Genomic DNA, 17,126 nt, shown 5'->3' on the forward strand with positions numbered 1-17,126 from the left:
TGGGCGCGACCTGCAGGGCCAAGGAGGTGATCCTGCCCCTGTGCTCTGCTCTGCTCTGCTCGTGAGAGACCTCACCTGCAGCATTGGGTGCACTTCTGGGGTCCTCAACATAAAAAGGACATGGAACTGCTGGAACAAGTCCAGAGGAGGCCACGAGGATGAGCAGGGACTGGAGCACCTCCTGTATGGAGACAGGCTGAGGAAGTTGGGGCTGTTCAGCCTGGAGAAGAGAAGCTGTGTGGAGACCTCAGAGCAGCTTCCAGTATCTGAAGGGGGCCTATAGGGATGCTGGGGAGGGACTCTTCATTAGGGACTGCAGTGACAGGACAAGGGGTAACGGGTTCAAACTGAAACAGGGGGAGTTTAGATTGGATCTAAGGAGGAAATTCTTTGCTGTGAGGGTGCTGAGGCACTGGAATGGGTTGCCCAGGGAAGCTGTGAATGCTCCATCCCTGGCAGTGTTCAAGGCCAGGTTGGATGAAGCCTTGGGTGACCTGGTTTAGTGTGAGGTGTCCCTGCCCATGGCAGGGGGCTGGAACTGGGTGATCTTAAGGTCCTTTCCAACCCTAACTATTCTGTGATTCTATGATTCTAAGTGTGTTAAACTCGCTCTATCTAACACTGTGATACAAGAGAAGGTGCCTGGGCCAGAGCCGTGACAACTGGAGCAAGAATCTGCTGCCATTCGGGGTATCCGATCGCTCCTAAATGCATTTATGTAAGGATTTACTGGCTGGTTTAAGTGACTTGGTTGATCACAGAATCATGGAATGGTTTGGATCATCCAGTTCCAACCCCCCTGCCATGGGCAGGGACACCTCACACTAAACCAGGTCACCCAAGGCTCTGTCCAACCTGGCCTTGAACACTGCCAGGGATGGAGCATTCCCAACCTCCCTGGGCAACCCATTCCAGTGCCTCAGCACCCTCACAGGAAAGAATTTCCTCCTTAGATCCACTCTAAACTTCCCCTGTTTCAGTTTGAACCCGTTACCCCTTGTCCTGTCACTGCAGTCCCTAATGAAGAGTCCCTCCCCAGCATCCCTATAGCCCCTTTCAGATACATCTCACCATTGTCTCTTCATACAAGTGCCACAAAGCATCTCCCACAATACTCAGAGCTTGTCCCCTTCCTTAACCCACGGTTGCTTCCTTACAATAACAATCCACGAGAGAAAGAGCAGGTGAAGCACTCAGCAAGCAACTCAGGCATCAATATTTATTAACACAAGACAAAGGAAACACAATCAATGCGTTAATGGAACACTGTCCAGCCAGGTGTTAAAAACATAGAGCTAATCTAATCGGAAATAAATAAAACCTTTATACATAATTACATAACGCTGCAGCCTGAATGTGACAATGGCAGAGAGCTTGACAGAAATGAAAGCAAAACTCCATCTAGGGCTAAAATGCATCTCGTTTTTACAACCTCGTCTGCAGGACAGTTAGCGTGACACGTCGGAACTACATTGATTTAGAGCAGAAATGCAGTGCAAATTCTAACAAGACAGGGCTCGAAGTTACCTGTACCCACATCTTTTGCTTAGGGAGTATTCGTGAACAGCAAGACACACAAAATCCTTTAGTTCCAAGCGTTAGGAATTCCTAGGTTTATAGGTTTCACTGCAGCTGTTAGCATGGAATCGGATGGGCCATGGCAGGGAACACTTCTGCCTTCTGCACAGGCTGCAAAGTCAAACTGGTGCGGAGAGCCTGCTGCTTGGGATTCCAGGCTTGAGTCAGCACTTAGGGGAAAGCATCCAGCTCTGAACCCAGCGGCCCTGCCAAGTGACTGAGTTTGTTCTCGAAAGCACCACGGCTGCCTCTTGTGACAGCTTTGCCCTGACGACCCAATGATCACTTAACCAGTTTGGAAGAACAAACCGAGCCCAGCCTCAAAGAGGCTTGCGATGAGAAATAGTTAGCACTTAGTGCTGTACAGTTAGTTACCTCACAGGGATGTTGTAAGGATTAGATAAGATCCTCCTTTACAGAGGAAGAAACGGAAGGAGTGAGTGAAATGACCCGTGGAAGGCCTTGTGGTAAGTCACTAGCAGAGCTGGAGCTGGAATGCGTGGTTTCCAGAGTCACAGCTCCGTACTTCCTCCTCTCCAGGACATTGCTCTTCACTGTGCCAAACATGGACAGAAGCAAAGTCCAAGCTGGCCAGCTGCTGTGTGTCACTTACTGGAGATCAGGGATGGAATGTGCTCTCCTTCAAGGGGCAGGACTGTAAACTTGCAGTTCTCCAAGGCAGAGGAATGGAACATGCCAGAAGGAAAGGTTAAGAGCACCCAGTAAACTTGCAAGAGAAATCCCCAAACCAAGAGAAGCCATTAATACCTATGCCAATAAAAACAAGGAAAAGAAAACAAAACAAAATAATCCAGTATGTCTTTAAAAAGCCATTTTGGAAAGTCAGTCTGCCCCATAGCGGGGCTCTTTGACTGAATTAATACACGCAGTTTTCTTACAGCTGAAATATCACGAGGAAAACTAAAAAGACGATCCTAAAACTGCACTTAAAATGCACTTCAACGGACCACGGACTCGTGGAAACCCCAAATGCTTCAGTTTGAGGAAGAAAAAGGTGAAGACCACCAGAAACAGGCAACGAGGAAGTGAAGGTGCACTGCAAAACACATACAGTGATGGTCATGGAACGACAAGACACCGCTGGCTAAAGAGGGAGAACCGCTTCTGTGCACTTCACACCCTAAGCTGCAGCACCACCAGCAGCAACGGGTTGCAGGGCCACCTCCCTCCCCATGCACACAGCATCTCCCACGCTGCCTCACCGCTGTGGTGGATACAGACATGGTTCAGAGAGGTAAAGTGAAGTGGCTGCGAGCAGCTCCACTCTACGCTTGCCACAATAACCTCCAGTGCCTGAATCTATTCTGCCACCAAAGAGGTTTCAGGAATAGCATGTGGAACCCTCCTGCCTTCAGCAAAGCACTAACAGCGCATCAGGAGGTCTGTTCTGCTTACAGATGCACTGAGTTGTGCTCCAGCTGCCACAGGGTCTTCAGAGTTCAGCCTATAAACCGATGAAAAACTGCTTCCAGACTGACTGAGGTCCTTTGGATCATCTTACACTGGAGACCACTTCTGACTCAAAAAAAACCCTGTTGCATTATCCCATGGCTTCCAGAATCTGATTTCCTAAACACACACGGGAATTTAACTGTTCTTAGAAGATGATGAGGTATTAAATGCAAGAAAGGTGATTTTTGAGTCAAAGCTTAAACGCCTCAGCCCGCCGTGCAATTGCTTCCTCACTGTAAGAGCTTCCACGCGCTACTCTAAGGCTTCTGTTTCTTGACATTTAGGAATGTGGGAAGTGTTTGAAGGCTGGGATATTACCTTGCACTACAGTTATTTAACAAGGTCTTTACCAGAATTGCTCTGCCTCATTTTGGGGCCTCCTCCTGTAAGAGATAAAAATGAATTCAACTTAAACCCCAGCATCGTCTCATTCTTTCTAGTGACTGCTTTGAGGAAACCCAGGTTGTTGCCTCCCACATTAAAGCCTATTTACAGTATTCCTTGCTCTTCCCAGAGGGAACTACATGGAGTCATGGCTGAACTGCACAAACACCGAGTTTAACTGTGTCAGTCTAATGGACTTTCTTCCCTTCAGACACAAGGTGATGCAGGATGAGGCAGAGGCGGTCCTCGGGTGCATCCTTTCTGTTAAGCGTTTAAGACTTGCACTGCGATTTCAACCCAATTCCACGTTCCTGTTTCAATTCAGCCTCTTTTAGGAGGATGGGCCTTGGAATCAAAGGTTTCTGCATGCTATGACACGCGTCTGGCCAGCATTAAAAGACTACACACTGAAATAAGGAAGCCTGTGAAAGGGGTGTTTAGCTCACATTAGTTGTCGAACCAAATGGAATTCTAAGGACCACAAAAGTTACTCGTCCTTAAAAACGTCTACCTTCAGCCGTCACCATTATCCAAGTTAATTTTCTAAGTGAATTATGTATAATAATATTTACATATTTAAAATATAGGCAAAATTCTTCTTTAAATTCAAGAAATATCTATAGGAATAAGTAACTCTTTGATTCTGGACGTTATCGGTTTGGTCATGGCACAATTTTAACCGGGTTGTGTGATCCCATGGCATGAACAGCTCCAGTCCAGATGCAAAGGACATTATAGAGCAGGGAACTGCAGAACTCTGATGACCCTTTTCTTAATAGTTTATTATCTTAACTAAATAAACCCTCCCCTTATAGAATCCTAAACCAGTATTAGATAAAAATACAAATATGTACAACAGATGAAAAAAGTAACACTACTGTAAAGGCCTTAAGGGATTTTGTAGCTCACACACTTTGCATTTGCTATAAAGCTAATATTGCAGTAAACTGTTACAGAAGTTCTCCATTGTCTACCACATCTCCTTCCGCCCCTTGGTACTTAAATGGGGTCTCAACAGCAGAGGGATGAGATGAAGGGAATGTGGCAGCAATCTCAAACTTGGTATCAAGTATTAGTAATTTTCACCAGCTTCAGTTCTCAAGCCACCTCCTGTCATTTAGTGGTCCCACAAAGTCGCTGAACATCACTTCCCCCCCCCCCCCCCCCCCCCCATACACATCACATGTTATATGCTACATATATGGGGTCTAACTGGTCAGCTAGGAAGCTGTCACGGAGATGCATTCGTTGTTTCTCCCCTCTGGAATTGATAGGGATAACGCCAGGATCCACCACCACCACCACTCCCACAATCAGGTAATGCTCTTCCAGGACCACGTTTGTAACCAGAGGGACTAAATCCAGGGCTTCCTGTTCACAGCCACACAGCTCCACGACAACCACGAGCAAGTTGGTCCACGTGAAGACAGCACTGAAAGCCAGAAAGAAGAACAAACAGGCAGAAAACCCAGTTATGTTCACAAAGAGCCAACATCCTTTACCCTCACATGGAGTTTATCACCTGCTTTGGGCTGCATTTCCAAGCCACCTAACTCCAAGATGATCTAGCCCTGACGTGTCAAAGCTCAGTTAAATCCATCTCAGGACTGCTTAGTGTGAGGTAAGAACTAAATGCTGCTTCCCCAACTCAAACAGAAATGGGTTTTTACAGCACAGAGCAGGAAATGATCATTTCCATTTTGAATTAAGGCCTGTGAGAAAACACTGAGTCAGTCAGCCCCAGTGGTACCCTGGCCTACAGAGAGGAAGGGAGGTTCATGACTTGCTGATGACAGAAAATACCTCAATTTGCCCATTGTTGTTCCCTTAAACCCTGTGTCTTTGCTTGACCATTGCTGCATTTCAGCTAGCTCGGGATGAACCCAGTTTTCAGGGCTCTTTTACCATTCAGCAATGCTTCTGTGTGTCCGAGATACCGACGTCTCAATGTCGATCGGATGGTAGCGCAGCCCCCTCAGCTCCAAAGTCTCATCCAGTGCTCCAACAACATACAGTGCATCGTGGCGCTCTAGAGAGGAGAGGTGGGACATGGAGTGTACTGTACTATGGAAACATAATACATGGCATCATCAAAGAGAGAAGAGGTTCAGAGCAGCCCAAGGAGAAGGACTTCATTAGGGACTGCAGTGACAGGACAAGGGGTAACGGGTTCAAACTGAAACAGGGGAAGTTTAGATTGGATCTGAGGAGGAAATTCTTTGCTGTGAGGGTGCTGAGGCACTGGAATGGGTTGCCCAGGGAGGTTGGGAATGCTCCATCCCTGGCAGTGTTCAAGACCAGGTTGGATGAAGCCTTGGGTGACCTGGTTTAGTGTGAGGCATCCCTGCCCATGGCAGGGGCTGGAACTGGATGAGCTTCAGGTCCTTTCCAACCCTAACTATTCTATGATTCTATGATTCTAAGATAAATCAAGTGTCTCTTGGATCCAGATCATGCAGATCAAGGCCCGGCTGGATGGGGCTTGGAGCAGCCCAGTCTAGTGAAAGGTGGAACTAAACCTTTAAGGTCCCTTCCAAGCCAAACCATTCCATCCACACAGTGTGAACAGAAACCCATCCCCTTCCTTTCAAAGGTGCAGCTGAATCTTCGCCATACCTCCACTGGCAGCTGTGAGCTCTGTGCGACGCACAAAGCCAAGGTAACCGGTGCGAGCCCAAAGCGTCTGAGCAGCATCACCGAAACTCAGGCGCGTGTTGAAATGATCAGCTTGAAGGGTTTCGTTGTCGTAGATAGTGTAGTAGCCACTGGCTGTGTGTGGACTGTTGACCCAAATCTGTGCAGGAAGTGGAAAACCAGTCACACCTTACCCACTACAAAGCCAGAGCATCACTGAGTATCACAATGAGGCACGGTAGTAAACCGTAACAAGAAGGTTCCCTTTTTATCTATGGTTTTCCAGAGCCAAAAATGGTTTGCATTTAGCTCAAGCCTCCAAAGACCCTAGAGAATCTTAAAAATGCATCTTGTAGATTTGAGTCTCTTAATAAGCTGAGGATTGAGCAAAGAAACTGGGGGGGGATTGTAACACATCAAGGCCAAAAATGGATTATAACCTACTAAGTAGTCAAGGTAAAGAGAGCAAAATGTGAATGAGATTAGTTGGAAGCTGGTTATTCAAGGTTTAGGGTGGAATCAGCCTTCCTTTCTAGTAGGCTTTCTTGCCTTGACACTGACAGTTAAATGAGACCCCCAAAGTCCTGTGTTAACTGCAAAGGGAGAACGCAGCTCCGAGACAGCAGGAGCTGCCCGGATGGTGAAACCAGCACTTACCTCCCCGAGGTGAGAGTCTCCAAGGGGCCCTTTGGTCTCGGGGTTGACGATGACCACTTTGACTCCAGGTAAGATCTAAAGAGCACAGGAAGGAAGACGTGATCCGTGTGGGAATCACCTTCGTGCACAACTGAAACGCAAAGGCTGTTCCCTTCACAGCCACAGCACTGCCAAGCAGGGGTGAAACGTGCGAGGACACGCACGCACGCTGAGGATGGGGTGGAAGCTAACGGCACGAATGGCTTTCATGACTCAAAAGGCACACAGGCAAGGCATTGTGGGCTTGCTAGACCTTGGTTTTGTGGAATTCAATGTTCAAAACTACTGGCAATATCTTTTTATCGATCCGTTTAAAGAAGGGAGTAAGAGCTACATTAACTAATACAGGAAGTCTCTGAAATGCTCCTTTCAAGGACAGGACGGCAGTCATCACTTCGGTGGGGCTCATTTTACCCACTCTTTGATTTCTTTCCCCAAAGCATGCTCCTGAACCAAGGGATGCTTCGTCATAAATCAAAGTAACTTCCCCAAGGAACGCTGTAACCCGTTATCGCCTCTTCTCCTGCCAGGCCACCTTTCCTAGCTCCACATCCACAGCAGAGTGGGGGTACAAGAAACGTGGGCTCAGCAGGTGCTGCGTGCCGGGCCTCTCGGTGCCATCATACCTAGGCAGTATATCCTCTAGTCTGTGATCAGGACATTACCTTCCCAGATTCTGAAAGCAGCAGGCTTTGAGGAGCTCCCCTTTCCACCAGACGCACCCTGAAGGTAAAGAAGACATTGTCAGGGGGGGAAGAAAAGGGCTGCAATGTCCTGCGAGGCGATGGCTCGGGACCACCACGTCGCCTTCCATAGCATTGGTAAGTGATCCACTGTACCTGTCATGTCTCAAGGATTTCAGATCCACGTAAACCGTGGTGGGATCCGGCCCGGACGTTCCCTGAGGAGTGAACAGTGAAGACTTAATGCACCTACGGAGCCAGGGGAACGTGAACGTTTCCAGGGGGCCTCACAGGCAGCAAGCTCCATGTTCCCATTCCCCACCTCTGCAGCTGCACTAAAGGAAACGCTCCACCAAACAGGCTCTTTGCTCTGGGACACCTGCGTGTTCCCCCCTTTGGGGAGGGGGAAGCTGCTACGGATACAGCCCGAGCGCTCTCAGCTCTCAGCCCTGGGGCTGAGGCATTGTTTCAGTGGAGATCAACAGCTCTCCAGTGTCACCTTTCAGCCCCTTTGAGCATCTGTGACATAAAACCTGGCGGCTGAAAAGAACCCGTTTAAACCTTGCGCCAGCTGCTCGCTACCGAGCAGATGCTGGGCTCCCTACGGCCCGTGCATGCAGCTTGGGAAGATGCGGGACACGACCGGATCCGGGAAGACGACAGCAGACACAACACGTGGCCCCGTGTTACCTGTAAGCAGATGGCAACGTTGACTCTAGAGCCGAAGGTGGTGCTTACGGCACGCGAGGACAGGCCGATGTCTTTGAAGAGTTTGGAGAAGGATTGGGTGAGGGAAACGCGCGGCCGCTCCTCGGCCACCACCACGCAGGTCCGGACGCAGGACAGGTTAATGCCACGTGCCTGGGACAGACACGAGGGAGTGCCCAGGTCTGTGCGTGCCCCACTGCACCAGGCCTGTCCCCTCACATAGAATGGGTTGGGTTGGAAAGGACCTGAAGCTCATCCAGTTCCAACCCCCCTGCCATGGGCAGGGACACCTCACACTAAACCAGGTCACCCAAGGCTCTGTACAACCTGACCTTGAACACCACCAGGGATGGAGCATTCCCAACCTCCCTGGGCAACCCATTCCAGTGCCTCACCACCCTCACAGCAAAGAATTTCCTCCTTAGATCCAATCTAAACTTCCCCTGTTTCAGTTTGAACCCGTTACCCCTTGTCCTGTCACTGCAGTCCCTAATGAAGAGTCCCTCCCCAGCATCCCTATAGCCCCCTTCAGATACTGGAAGCTGCTCTGAGGTCTCCACGCAGCTTCTCTTCTCCAGGCTGAACAGCCCCAACTTCCTCAGCCTGTCTTCATACAGGAGGTGCTCCAGTCCCTGCTCATCCTCGTGGCCTCCTCTGGACTTGTTCCAACAGTTCCATGTCCTTCTTGTGTTGAGGACACCAGAACTGCAAACAATGCTCCAGGTGAGGTCTCACGAGAGCAGAGCAGAGGGGCAGGATCACCTCCTTGGACCTGCTGGTCACGCTCCTTTGGATGCAGCCCAGGACACAGTTGCTTTCTGGGCTCAAGCTCACACTGCAGGCAGCTCATGTTCATTTTCTCATTGACCAACACCCCCAAGTCCTTCTCCATGGGGCTGCTCTGAATCTCTTCTCTAAATGATTCACATTTGCTTTCTGTCCCTGGAGATGACTTGAGGAAATGCAGGAAAACCCTGTCCTTGTGTTCGAGTTGTTTCCTCTTTTCAGCTTCTACTTGTAACCATGAGATGTGTCTGAACAGAGCCTAGAAATACTGCTACAACAAAAGATGCATTAGCAGTGCTTCTTCCTCTGCTATAGAATGTAGCATCACATGCTGCTGCAGTGCTTGTCAGCTAACATTACATCTGCTCTTCACTATTTATATACATGGAAACCAAACCAAGTGAGAATAAAGTCATTTAATGGGATTACAGACTCATGGAATGGGTTGGGTTGGAAAGGACCTGAAGCTCATCCAGTTCCAACCCCCTGCCATGGGCAGGGACACCTCACACTAAACCAGGTCACCCAAGGCTTTGTCCAGCTTGGCCTTGAACACCACCAGGGATGGAGCATTCCCAACCTCCCTGGGCAACCCATTCCAGTGCCTCAGCACCCTCACAGCAAAGAATTTCCTCCTTAGATCCAATCTAAACTTCCCCTGTTTCAGTTTGAACCCGTTACCCCTTGTCCTGTCACTGCAGTCCCTAATGAAGAGTCCCTCCCCAGCATCCCTATAGCCCCCTTCAGACACTGGAAGCTGCTCTGAGGTCTCCATGCAGCTTCTCTTCTCCAGGCTGAACAGCCCCAACTCTCTCAGCCTGTCTCCATACAGGAGGTGCTCCAGTCCCTGCTCATCCTCGTGGCCTCCTCTGAACACACTGAACCTTCAACAAAACCGGGGCCAGAATCCATTCTTATTTCTGGACAGGATCACAGATGCCCTGAGAGGCGTTCAGCAGTGGATCAAACACGTGCCTCGTGCTCTTCAACTGGTGATACACCCCAGAGCAGGCACCCGCCTGCCCCCAGCAGAACAAGGCTGATCCTCAGGCTCGTAGACGCAGCGCGCTAGTTCACTAAGCCTCATGCAAAAGAGGCACCCGGTGTGTTTTATGGAGCTGGTTTGTTTTCCCTTCCTCTCATCTCCAAGGAGCAAACACCTCTATTTAGCAAATCCCCTGACATGTGTGCTTCGCATCATGTGCTGCTCTGAGCCTTCACTGCAGACTCTTACATAAGCAGCTCTCCCGCATAGCATCCTGCTGCTGGCATCCTCTCCTAAGGCTTGCCCAGCAGCCTCTGACACTCACTGGCGACGTGCTACCTGCACTGCAATACGTCCACCCCATCCATCCCAATCCTTTTCCTTTCCTGGGGCTGCAAAAGCAAGATGGTTTTGCTTTTTTTGAGCAAGCTGTGGACCGGAGCCTCAAATACAACAGTTTGCCTCCTGCACAACAACCACGTCGCTTTGCTTTACTACCACAGCTGAACTTCTGGGACAGCATTCAGGGAACAGTTCTTACCTTTAACATTTCAACTTGGTTTCCAAGTCCCTTTGTGCACAGTTCCATGACTGAATAGGAACAGAAAGTGTCCCTTATTTTATACTGGCTGACAGTAGATAACCAGAGGAAAAGATTGGATTCCAGCTCCATAGGAGGAATTAAGACTGACTGGTGTCCAGAGTACACGCTGCGAGGAACATTAAGGAAGAAAACACTTTCGATGCCATTCCCCATTTACACCCAGCCAGGAGCCAACCCTTCCCTCTTCCCCTCCAAAGTCATACCTGCAAAGGCACCAGAGCACAAACCCCAGTCCGCAGTAGGGGTCGAGACAAATTGCTATCTGCCGGGAGGAGTAGAGCTCACACTGCAGCTTGATGGCCCTGCAAAGGCCACTCACCGCTGCATGGGACATCTGCAACACAGAGACAGAGGAACCGTGCTCAGACTGAAGGGCATCACCCCAGGAAGGCAGGCAAGAACAGAGACGGGTCTGACTTCCTAACCCTGCTCCAGGAACGCTGGGTTTCCTTCCCTCATCTTCCACAGCAGGTGCAGAAACCTCTGAGCCCCAGTAAACCAGGAGCAGTGATAACAGCAGCTATTGCTTAAAAAGCTTTGGGCATCTCAGGCTCCAATCAGAGCCGCTCACTGAGGACAGTCCAAGGCTTTAATGGTTTAGGTTCTCATCCTCCTTTCTATAACCTAGTTCCTGTTCTGCTCCTGGCAGGGGAAAGCAGAAGCTCACAGCCCTGCTCCTCACCTTGCTCACTGCTCTCCTAGTGGGAAGCAGCGGCAGAACTCCTGATGCCCACTGCAGAGACCTCCCTTCCTACGCTACGAGCACAAAGTCCCACTGCGCTGCCTGCAGTGAATCCATAGCTTTACTGCAAGGAAAGCTTCACTGGGCTTCAAGCTACAAGAGCCAGCTCTGGTGGAGGTCAAGGAGGGAGGTGGTTCAGAATACCAGCCGAAGACGAGGCACCAAACCCCCCATCTCCTAAACCCCTTTTACTGTACCTTTACTCCTGTAAGCATCCCTGTTGTGGAGACACTAAAATCGAGGTATGCTAACATTTCAGGCGTGGGTGGCTTATAGAGCTGAGACAGCCGCTTCCTGGGCAAGTCATCTGTAAAGGCAAGGCACAAACGTGGCTCCTTTTGGTTACTGAGCTGCTATTTGAAAGGAGAACTCAGCCTGCCGACAGCCGGGGATGGATGAGAAAGCTTTCTATTAATTCCCTTTCGACTGAACGCATGACGAGACTCGTGCCAAGGCTCCCGTGTAGGAAATGGTTGTCAGGAAAAGGGAGGAAAAGACTCGCTCTCGTCTCCAGGACATTAACAGCTGCCTGCAAGGTGACTTTTCAGGACAGTTATTTTCCATGCAGAGCTCAACAAATGCAGCAGAGACGTCAGGAAACAAGGGCAGACCTAGCTTAGAGCTTGGGCAGGTTTCCTAAGCATTCAAATCCTTAAGAGCCACCCGGTTTGTACCTGAAATAGGGGAGAGTCCCCGTGGCGGCCAACCCCCCGACGCAACGCTAAAGGAGCCCTTCAGCCCGTGAGCCCACCTGTGTCAATGATGGTTGGCCAGGTTTTCACGTCCACAGCAGCAGCTGCCTCCCTGGATCTCAGGAGCCTCATTAAGGTCTGGGTTGTGAGGATACAGGCGGCTTTGCTGACCTAAACCCAGAGCCACCCGTTAGGAAAGAAAGGGAGGAGAAAACCGCGCATCGCAGCGGCGCTGCCCCTGGGAGCTTTTCCCTTCAGAGACCCTTCTGCCACCTGCAGCCAGCTTCCCTCCGCAAACCTGCCTCGATTCCCTGCCCTAAAACCCCAAAGGCAGCCTAAAACGCACACAGCCACATCAGGAGCTTTAGAGCAGGGGAGAACATCCCACCGGCTACATCCGCCTTCCTCTCCCTGGTTCCTGGGCTCGGGAAGTAGCTGACAGCAGGGTTTGCACTTTTGCCCAGCAGTAAGAGCATCGATGGGACATTTTGAGTGGCAGCCTCACGTTTGGATCCCTCAGAAGGCGCTCGCTTTACAACCATTCACCTTGCCACAAGGGGAGAGGCGGGTCCCTTGTGTTTTACCAAGGCAAACACCGGCCTCCAGCTGCGGGATGCGCATCACTCACTGCTGCCGTGTCCAGAGCACGGGGGGGCTGCGGTGCTGCGGCCCCACTCTCAGCTCTCCCCCCCTCACCTCAACCCCGTTACTCACTTCCACGATCATTCGCACAGTGGGCAGAGTAGCAGTGAGGCTCTGAGCATGGGGTGGTCTCACGGTGACGGGGATGCAGCCAGCGTACAGGCAGCCATAGAAGGCGGTGATTAGCTCAATGCCTGCAAGGACACAAGGGGCTGTAGTGGGGGACACGGAGGGGTGCACGCCCAGCCGAGTACTCGTCCTCCAAGCATCCGCTGCTACCTCGCCTGAGAAGGCGGCACAAGCACCGGTCACTTCCACAGCACGGATGTGCAACGTAAGCGGTCCGCTGAGGGCAGCGCGACAGGGGAGCTAAGAAAGCTTGGGAGAGGGGACTGGGAAAGGAGAGACCACACAGAAAACCACATCTGCCTTACAGGAGAGCAACATCCCAAGCGTCAAACGACTCCAGAGTCAAGTCAGGACAGAAGGAACCGTGTGGCAGGGCAAGGAGTACGTACACCGGAGAGCACCTCTCCCCAGCAGCGAGCATCTTGCACACCCCAAGTGCTAAAGCTGCGTGCTGCTGGCCAGACCGCACTGCCCAGCCCTCCCAAGCTGCTGCTGGAGAAAGTCCCAGAGGAAGCACCCAGCTCCTGCCCAGCTGGAGGCGATGGCACCGGTCTCTACCAGATGCCACCGGGCCGTTCCTCCGAGCAAAGCACGTGCTCTCTGGATGAAAAGCTGCTAAAAGGGGCAATGTGCCTTCATTAAACCAAGCTCTGAGCAGAGCAGGAGCTGGGGAGTCTCTGGTGGGCCAGCACGGTCACAGGTGCCTATGAACCCTGTGGTGAACCAGAGGCTCTTTGCTAACCCCAGAAGTCTTTGATGACACAGCAAGTCCTAGCCAGGCACAAACGGGCTCTTCCAAAGGCAGCCCAAACTAGACCAGGGAGTTGATGCCGTCCCTAAGGTACTGCTGTCCCAATGACCTCTCCTGTAATTCCAGCTCCCAGGGGGATTTCAGGTAGAGCCCACGCTGCAGGCCCCAGTAAAACCTCGCTTACCAGGAGGATAGAGAAGCACCACGTTGTCTCCTGCGTTGAGGTGTCCTTTGTCGCACAGAACCGAGGCGATTCTCTCCGCCTTTTTGTGCAGCTGGAGGCAGGTGGCCGTGCACACAGTGGTTCCCTTGCAAGGAGACAAAAGTGCTCTAAACAGGGCCTGGCACGACGCAAGTGTCACTGTAGGAAAACCCCTCCAAACCTGCTTGCTAAGCATCAGTCTACAGCTCCAAGTTATCCGCACCTACAGGCTGCTGGCATCCAAGGAGCCATTTATTCACTACCGTAGCAAAAGGAGATGGAGTTAGAGCTGCTCTAGGGAATTCTACCTCCCAGGGAGTCAGCTGAGGTCTTCCTGCACCAGAACCTCGTCGGAACGTACTCAAGAGGGATACCCCATTAAAGGATACAGGAACCAGTGGGACCTACAGACAGGCTCAGTTTTAAAAGCAAGCACTGAACCAGGACACAGTCACTGAGCTGCCGTGACCGAGAGGTTCAAAGGTCATAAATCCATGGGCAAAATCTGATCCAGAGACTAAGCACAGGACGCTGGATGGGCAAAAGGATCTGAAGGAGTCTTGAGCTTGTGCTGAACCCCAACAGCTCAGCACCGGCTGTACCTTGGCGTTCAACAAAAGGAAGAGCGGGTGGTCAGGAGTTGCTTGAGCTCTCCACTGCAACACCTCCGTCAGGAACTGGTGCTGAAACAGAGAGGCAGCAGTTTACCATCAGGGCTTCCCACTGAGCCGCAGGGTGAACTCCTCCCCATTCTCCAGCTGTAAGAAAGCCTGATTTACCTTTTTAACTAAGTCGTTGTCCTCTAGTTGACCAAGGTCTCTGCCAGAGGCTTGAGCAATGCGCTTCCCAGCAACCAGGTTCCCCACCATCACAGAGGCAGGGCCAACGCCTGTTGGTAAAGGAGAGCCACCTGGAATGGGGACTTTGCATGCAAATGGGGACGAGCTGGCCTAGAACTGCAATCTGCAGGGACAAAGGGACCCAGGTTCCCTCTAGGATCCCAGTGCTCCTGGCCACGGATGCCAGCAGCATCCATGAGGTAGTGCAACCTCACTGGTAAGAGTTCAGAAGGCTCCTGTTCACCAGCAGAGAGAATCCCAAGGAGTTCAAAGGTAGGCACCAGAATCCCTGGGCTGACACACGCAGAGAGGCCTCAAAGAGACCCCAGCCACCGGCCCCAAGCTCTGGTCCCCAGCACGCAGGATGCTCAGAGGCATCACCCAGCTCTGCTGCGGGCCTGAACTTCAGTTTCCAGCCTCAACCACCACCGTTACCTGGTTGTTTCTGCCTGGGTTTGGGCAGGTTGGTCACACACGTGTGCGGGCACATGAGGATGTTGCAGGGGTGCAGGGAGCCCTCCAGAAAGTGCTGTTTAGTTTGTGAGATGTGGATCCCTCCCAAGGGAGTTTTTGGCAACGTGTTGGCTGGCACAAGAGCAAGGCAATACACACCCACTTGGTGAATGCTGTCGATTGCCTAGAGGAAGGAAAGGTGGTCACTGGGATTGCTGGTACTACACTGGCTGCACTGACATCTGCAAGACGAACCCCTGCATTTATAAGGTGCTGGAGGAGTGAGTCGGTCACTAGCACTTCATTTCCCCTCTGTAACATCAGCGAGCCCTGTGGTTAGGGTTAAGTGCTCGCAGCATCCCTGCCTTTTGTCATTTCATAGACAAGAAATCCAGTTTTAACCTCCTGATGCCCCAACTACACACAGCTGCTGGATGAATCCCATGACTTGGAGCTCAGGGCTTCACCCATCTGCGTCCTCTGAGCCATCACACTGCTGCTTTCTGGCTGCTTCAGCATTCGGGCACCTAATGCATTACTCAGCCCACCAGGTAGTCCCCTGGTTTCTCTCCCAGCCTGCATACTTCACAACCTGAACCACCATTCTCAATGCTGACACACACACAATGCAGGCAGCTCTCACTGCGTGCATTTGCTACTCATTCTCCTTATGATTCCCCTTGTTCAGCTGCTTGAACCTTCCTCTGCTTCCTGTCTCCCTGCTGAAAATGCCCCTCCAAAGATAAGGGTGGCTTTAAAGCCTAACTTTGAGCATCACCACGACCAAAGCTAAAGCAAAGCTCCTAAGCCCAAGCACTGGCTCTGCTTTGCAGTGCTGAGAGGCAACTGTGCTGCTCTACAGTCACTGTGCCAGCCTAATGCTGACCACTTTGTGGTCAGACCTTCAGGACCGACCAGAACAGCTTGTGTGGAGCAGATGTACCCAAGCTCCTGCCAAGAGGGAGCAATGAGCCTGGGCTCCTTCCATCTGCTCACACGCTGCAAGGCTGCCCAAACCCTCCCCATCCACCCGTGTGCATTGACCCACCTGCAGCACTCGACTCATCCACTGGAAACTGTCCTCTTCGGATGCATCCGGCCTCTGCTCTGCAACCACCACGATCCTCTCGTCGTAGAAGACAGACACGGAGAAGACAGCAATCCTAGGGGAAAAGGGAGAGCTGCACTGGCACAAGTTCCAGTTGTGCTCCTCAGGACTATGAAGCCAAATACAAAACTCACTCAGAAAAGCCCTGATGGGGCAAATACAGAGGAAAAAAAAACAAACCTAAGCTAACAAGAAACAACTAAAACTGAGTAAAAAAAGGGAAGACTTTGTGAACTGAGGGATTCATTCCACCTTCTGCTGGTATTTCTACATGGCACAGTCCCCTGTCCTCCCAGCCTGCCCCCACATCGCTGTTCCAACACGGGACAAATCCCCCGTGCCATAAAAGCCTTAAAAGCATCTACACGATGCAGGGGGCTTAAAACTTCTCGAGACGCAAGCTCCAGCCCTGCCTGAGGAGCTGAGGAATGACACCCTAAACTGCTCCACGGAATGAAGTGTCTTTGGGTGCCGATGAAACCCTTCCTTCCTGCAGAGCATCAGCCGGCAGCTGACTCCTGCAGAGGCTAAGGAGTAAGTTCTATAGAGCACTGAATCCCCTGACTCGATCCTGTTACCTGATTCCTTCCCCTTAAGACCAAAGACTTGATGAAAAGCCAGGCAAGAGTGGGGAAACCAGACCCGTTTTGGGCAGGACCAGGCCAAGTAAAGCAAATCTGCTTTGGTTTAGACAGTAACTGAGCTACCCAAAGCCACCACTTACCTGAAGAGACATCAAAGATCGCCCTAAAGACCCCATTTCATGCAGAAGCTTACGGGGAGGGGGGGCAAGGGGCAAGCTTTACTGGGCTCACCTTCCTCTGTAAACTGTCTTTATTGACTCCACTGCCAAGCCCGTGGCGACGATGTCGTCGGCGTTGTGCCTGCGGCCGCTGACTGTCAGCAACCCATCCATCTTCCCAACCACAAAGACCAAACTGCCCTGCAAGACCAAAGGGTACCCGTGAGCAACCTCAACGAGAGCACGTTCTGACGGCTTTGCTGGCTTCCGGACTTCACAACTACGCCTGGATGCC

At 51.3% G+C, this 17,126-nt stretch overlaps 1 protein-coding gene across 3 annotated transcripts in view; it reads right to left on the reverse strand.

Annotated features, from left to right (window-relative positions):
* Window positions 1-4,605: 4,605 nt before the first annotated feature.
* DIP2B (disco interacting protein 2 homolog B) overlaps window positions 4,606-17,126 on the reverse strand; it is a 63,106-nt gene continuing 50,585 nt past the window's right edge. For all 3 annotated transcript variants that reach the window (XM_057413936.1, XM_057413935.1, XM_057413934.1), the window contains 18 exons: window positions 16,905-17,032; window positions 16,030-16,144; window positions 14,964-15,165; window positions 14,469-14,578; window positions 14,292-14,372; window positions 13,672-13,795; window positions 12,680-12,801; window positions 12,025-12,136; window positions 11,471-11,580; window positions 10,735-10,865; window positions 10,469-10,637; window positions 8,139-8,309; window positions 7,605-7,666; window positions 7,431-7,488; window positions 6,727-6,801; window positions 6,052-6,229; window positions 5,341-5,464; window positions 4,606-4,867 (listed from right to left, as the gene is read on the reverse strand). In XM_057413936.1, the coding sequence (XP_057269919.1) occupies window positions 4,615-4,867; window positions 5,341-5,464; window positions 6,052-6,229; window positions 6,727-6,801; window positions 7,431-7,488; window positions 7,605-7,666; window positions 8,139-8,309; window positions 10,469-10,637; window positions 10,735-10,865; window positions 11,471-11,580; window positions 12,025-12,136; window positions 12,680-12,801; window positions 13,672-13,795; window positions 14,292-14,372; window positions 14,469-14,578; window positions 14,964-15,165; window positions 16,030-16,144; window positions 16,905-17,032 (2,325 nt within the window). In that variant the 3' untranslated portion in view covers window positions 4,606-4,614. The remainder of the gene's footprint in view (window positions 4,868-5,340; window positions 5,465-6,051; window positions 6,230-6,726; window positions 6,802-7,430; window positions 7,489-7,604; window positions 7,667-8,138; window positions 8,310-10,468; window positions 10,638-10,734; window positions 10,866-11,470; window positions 11,581-12,024; window positions 12,137-12,679; window positions 12,802-13,671; window positions 13,796-14,291; window positions 14,373-14,468; window positions 14,579-14,963; window positions 15,166-16,029; window positions 16,145-16,904; window positions 17,033-17,126) is intronic.

The sequence above is a fragment of the Pezoporus wallicus genome, unplaced genomic scaffold (assembly GCF_028554395.1).
Source record: "Pezoporus wallicus isolate ANWC-B61680 ecotype Strahan unplaced genomic scaffold, APGP_CSIRO_Pwel_v1 contig_1, whole genome shotgun sequence".
Classification (NCBI taxonomy): Eukaryota; Metazoa; Chordata; class Aves; order Psittaciformes; family Psittacidae; genus Pezoporus; species Pezoporus wallicus.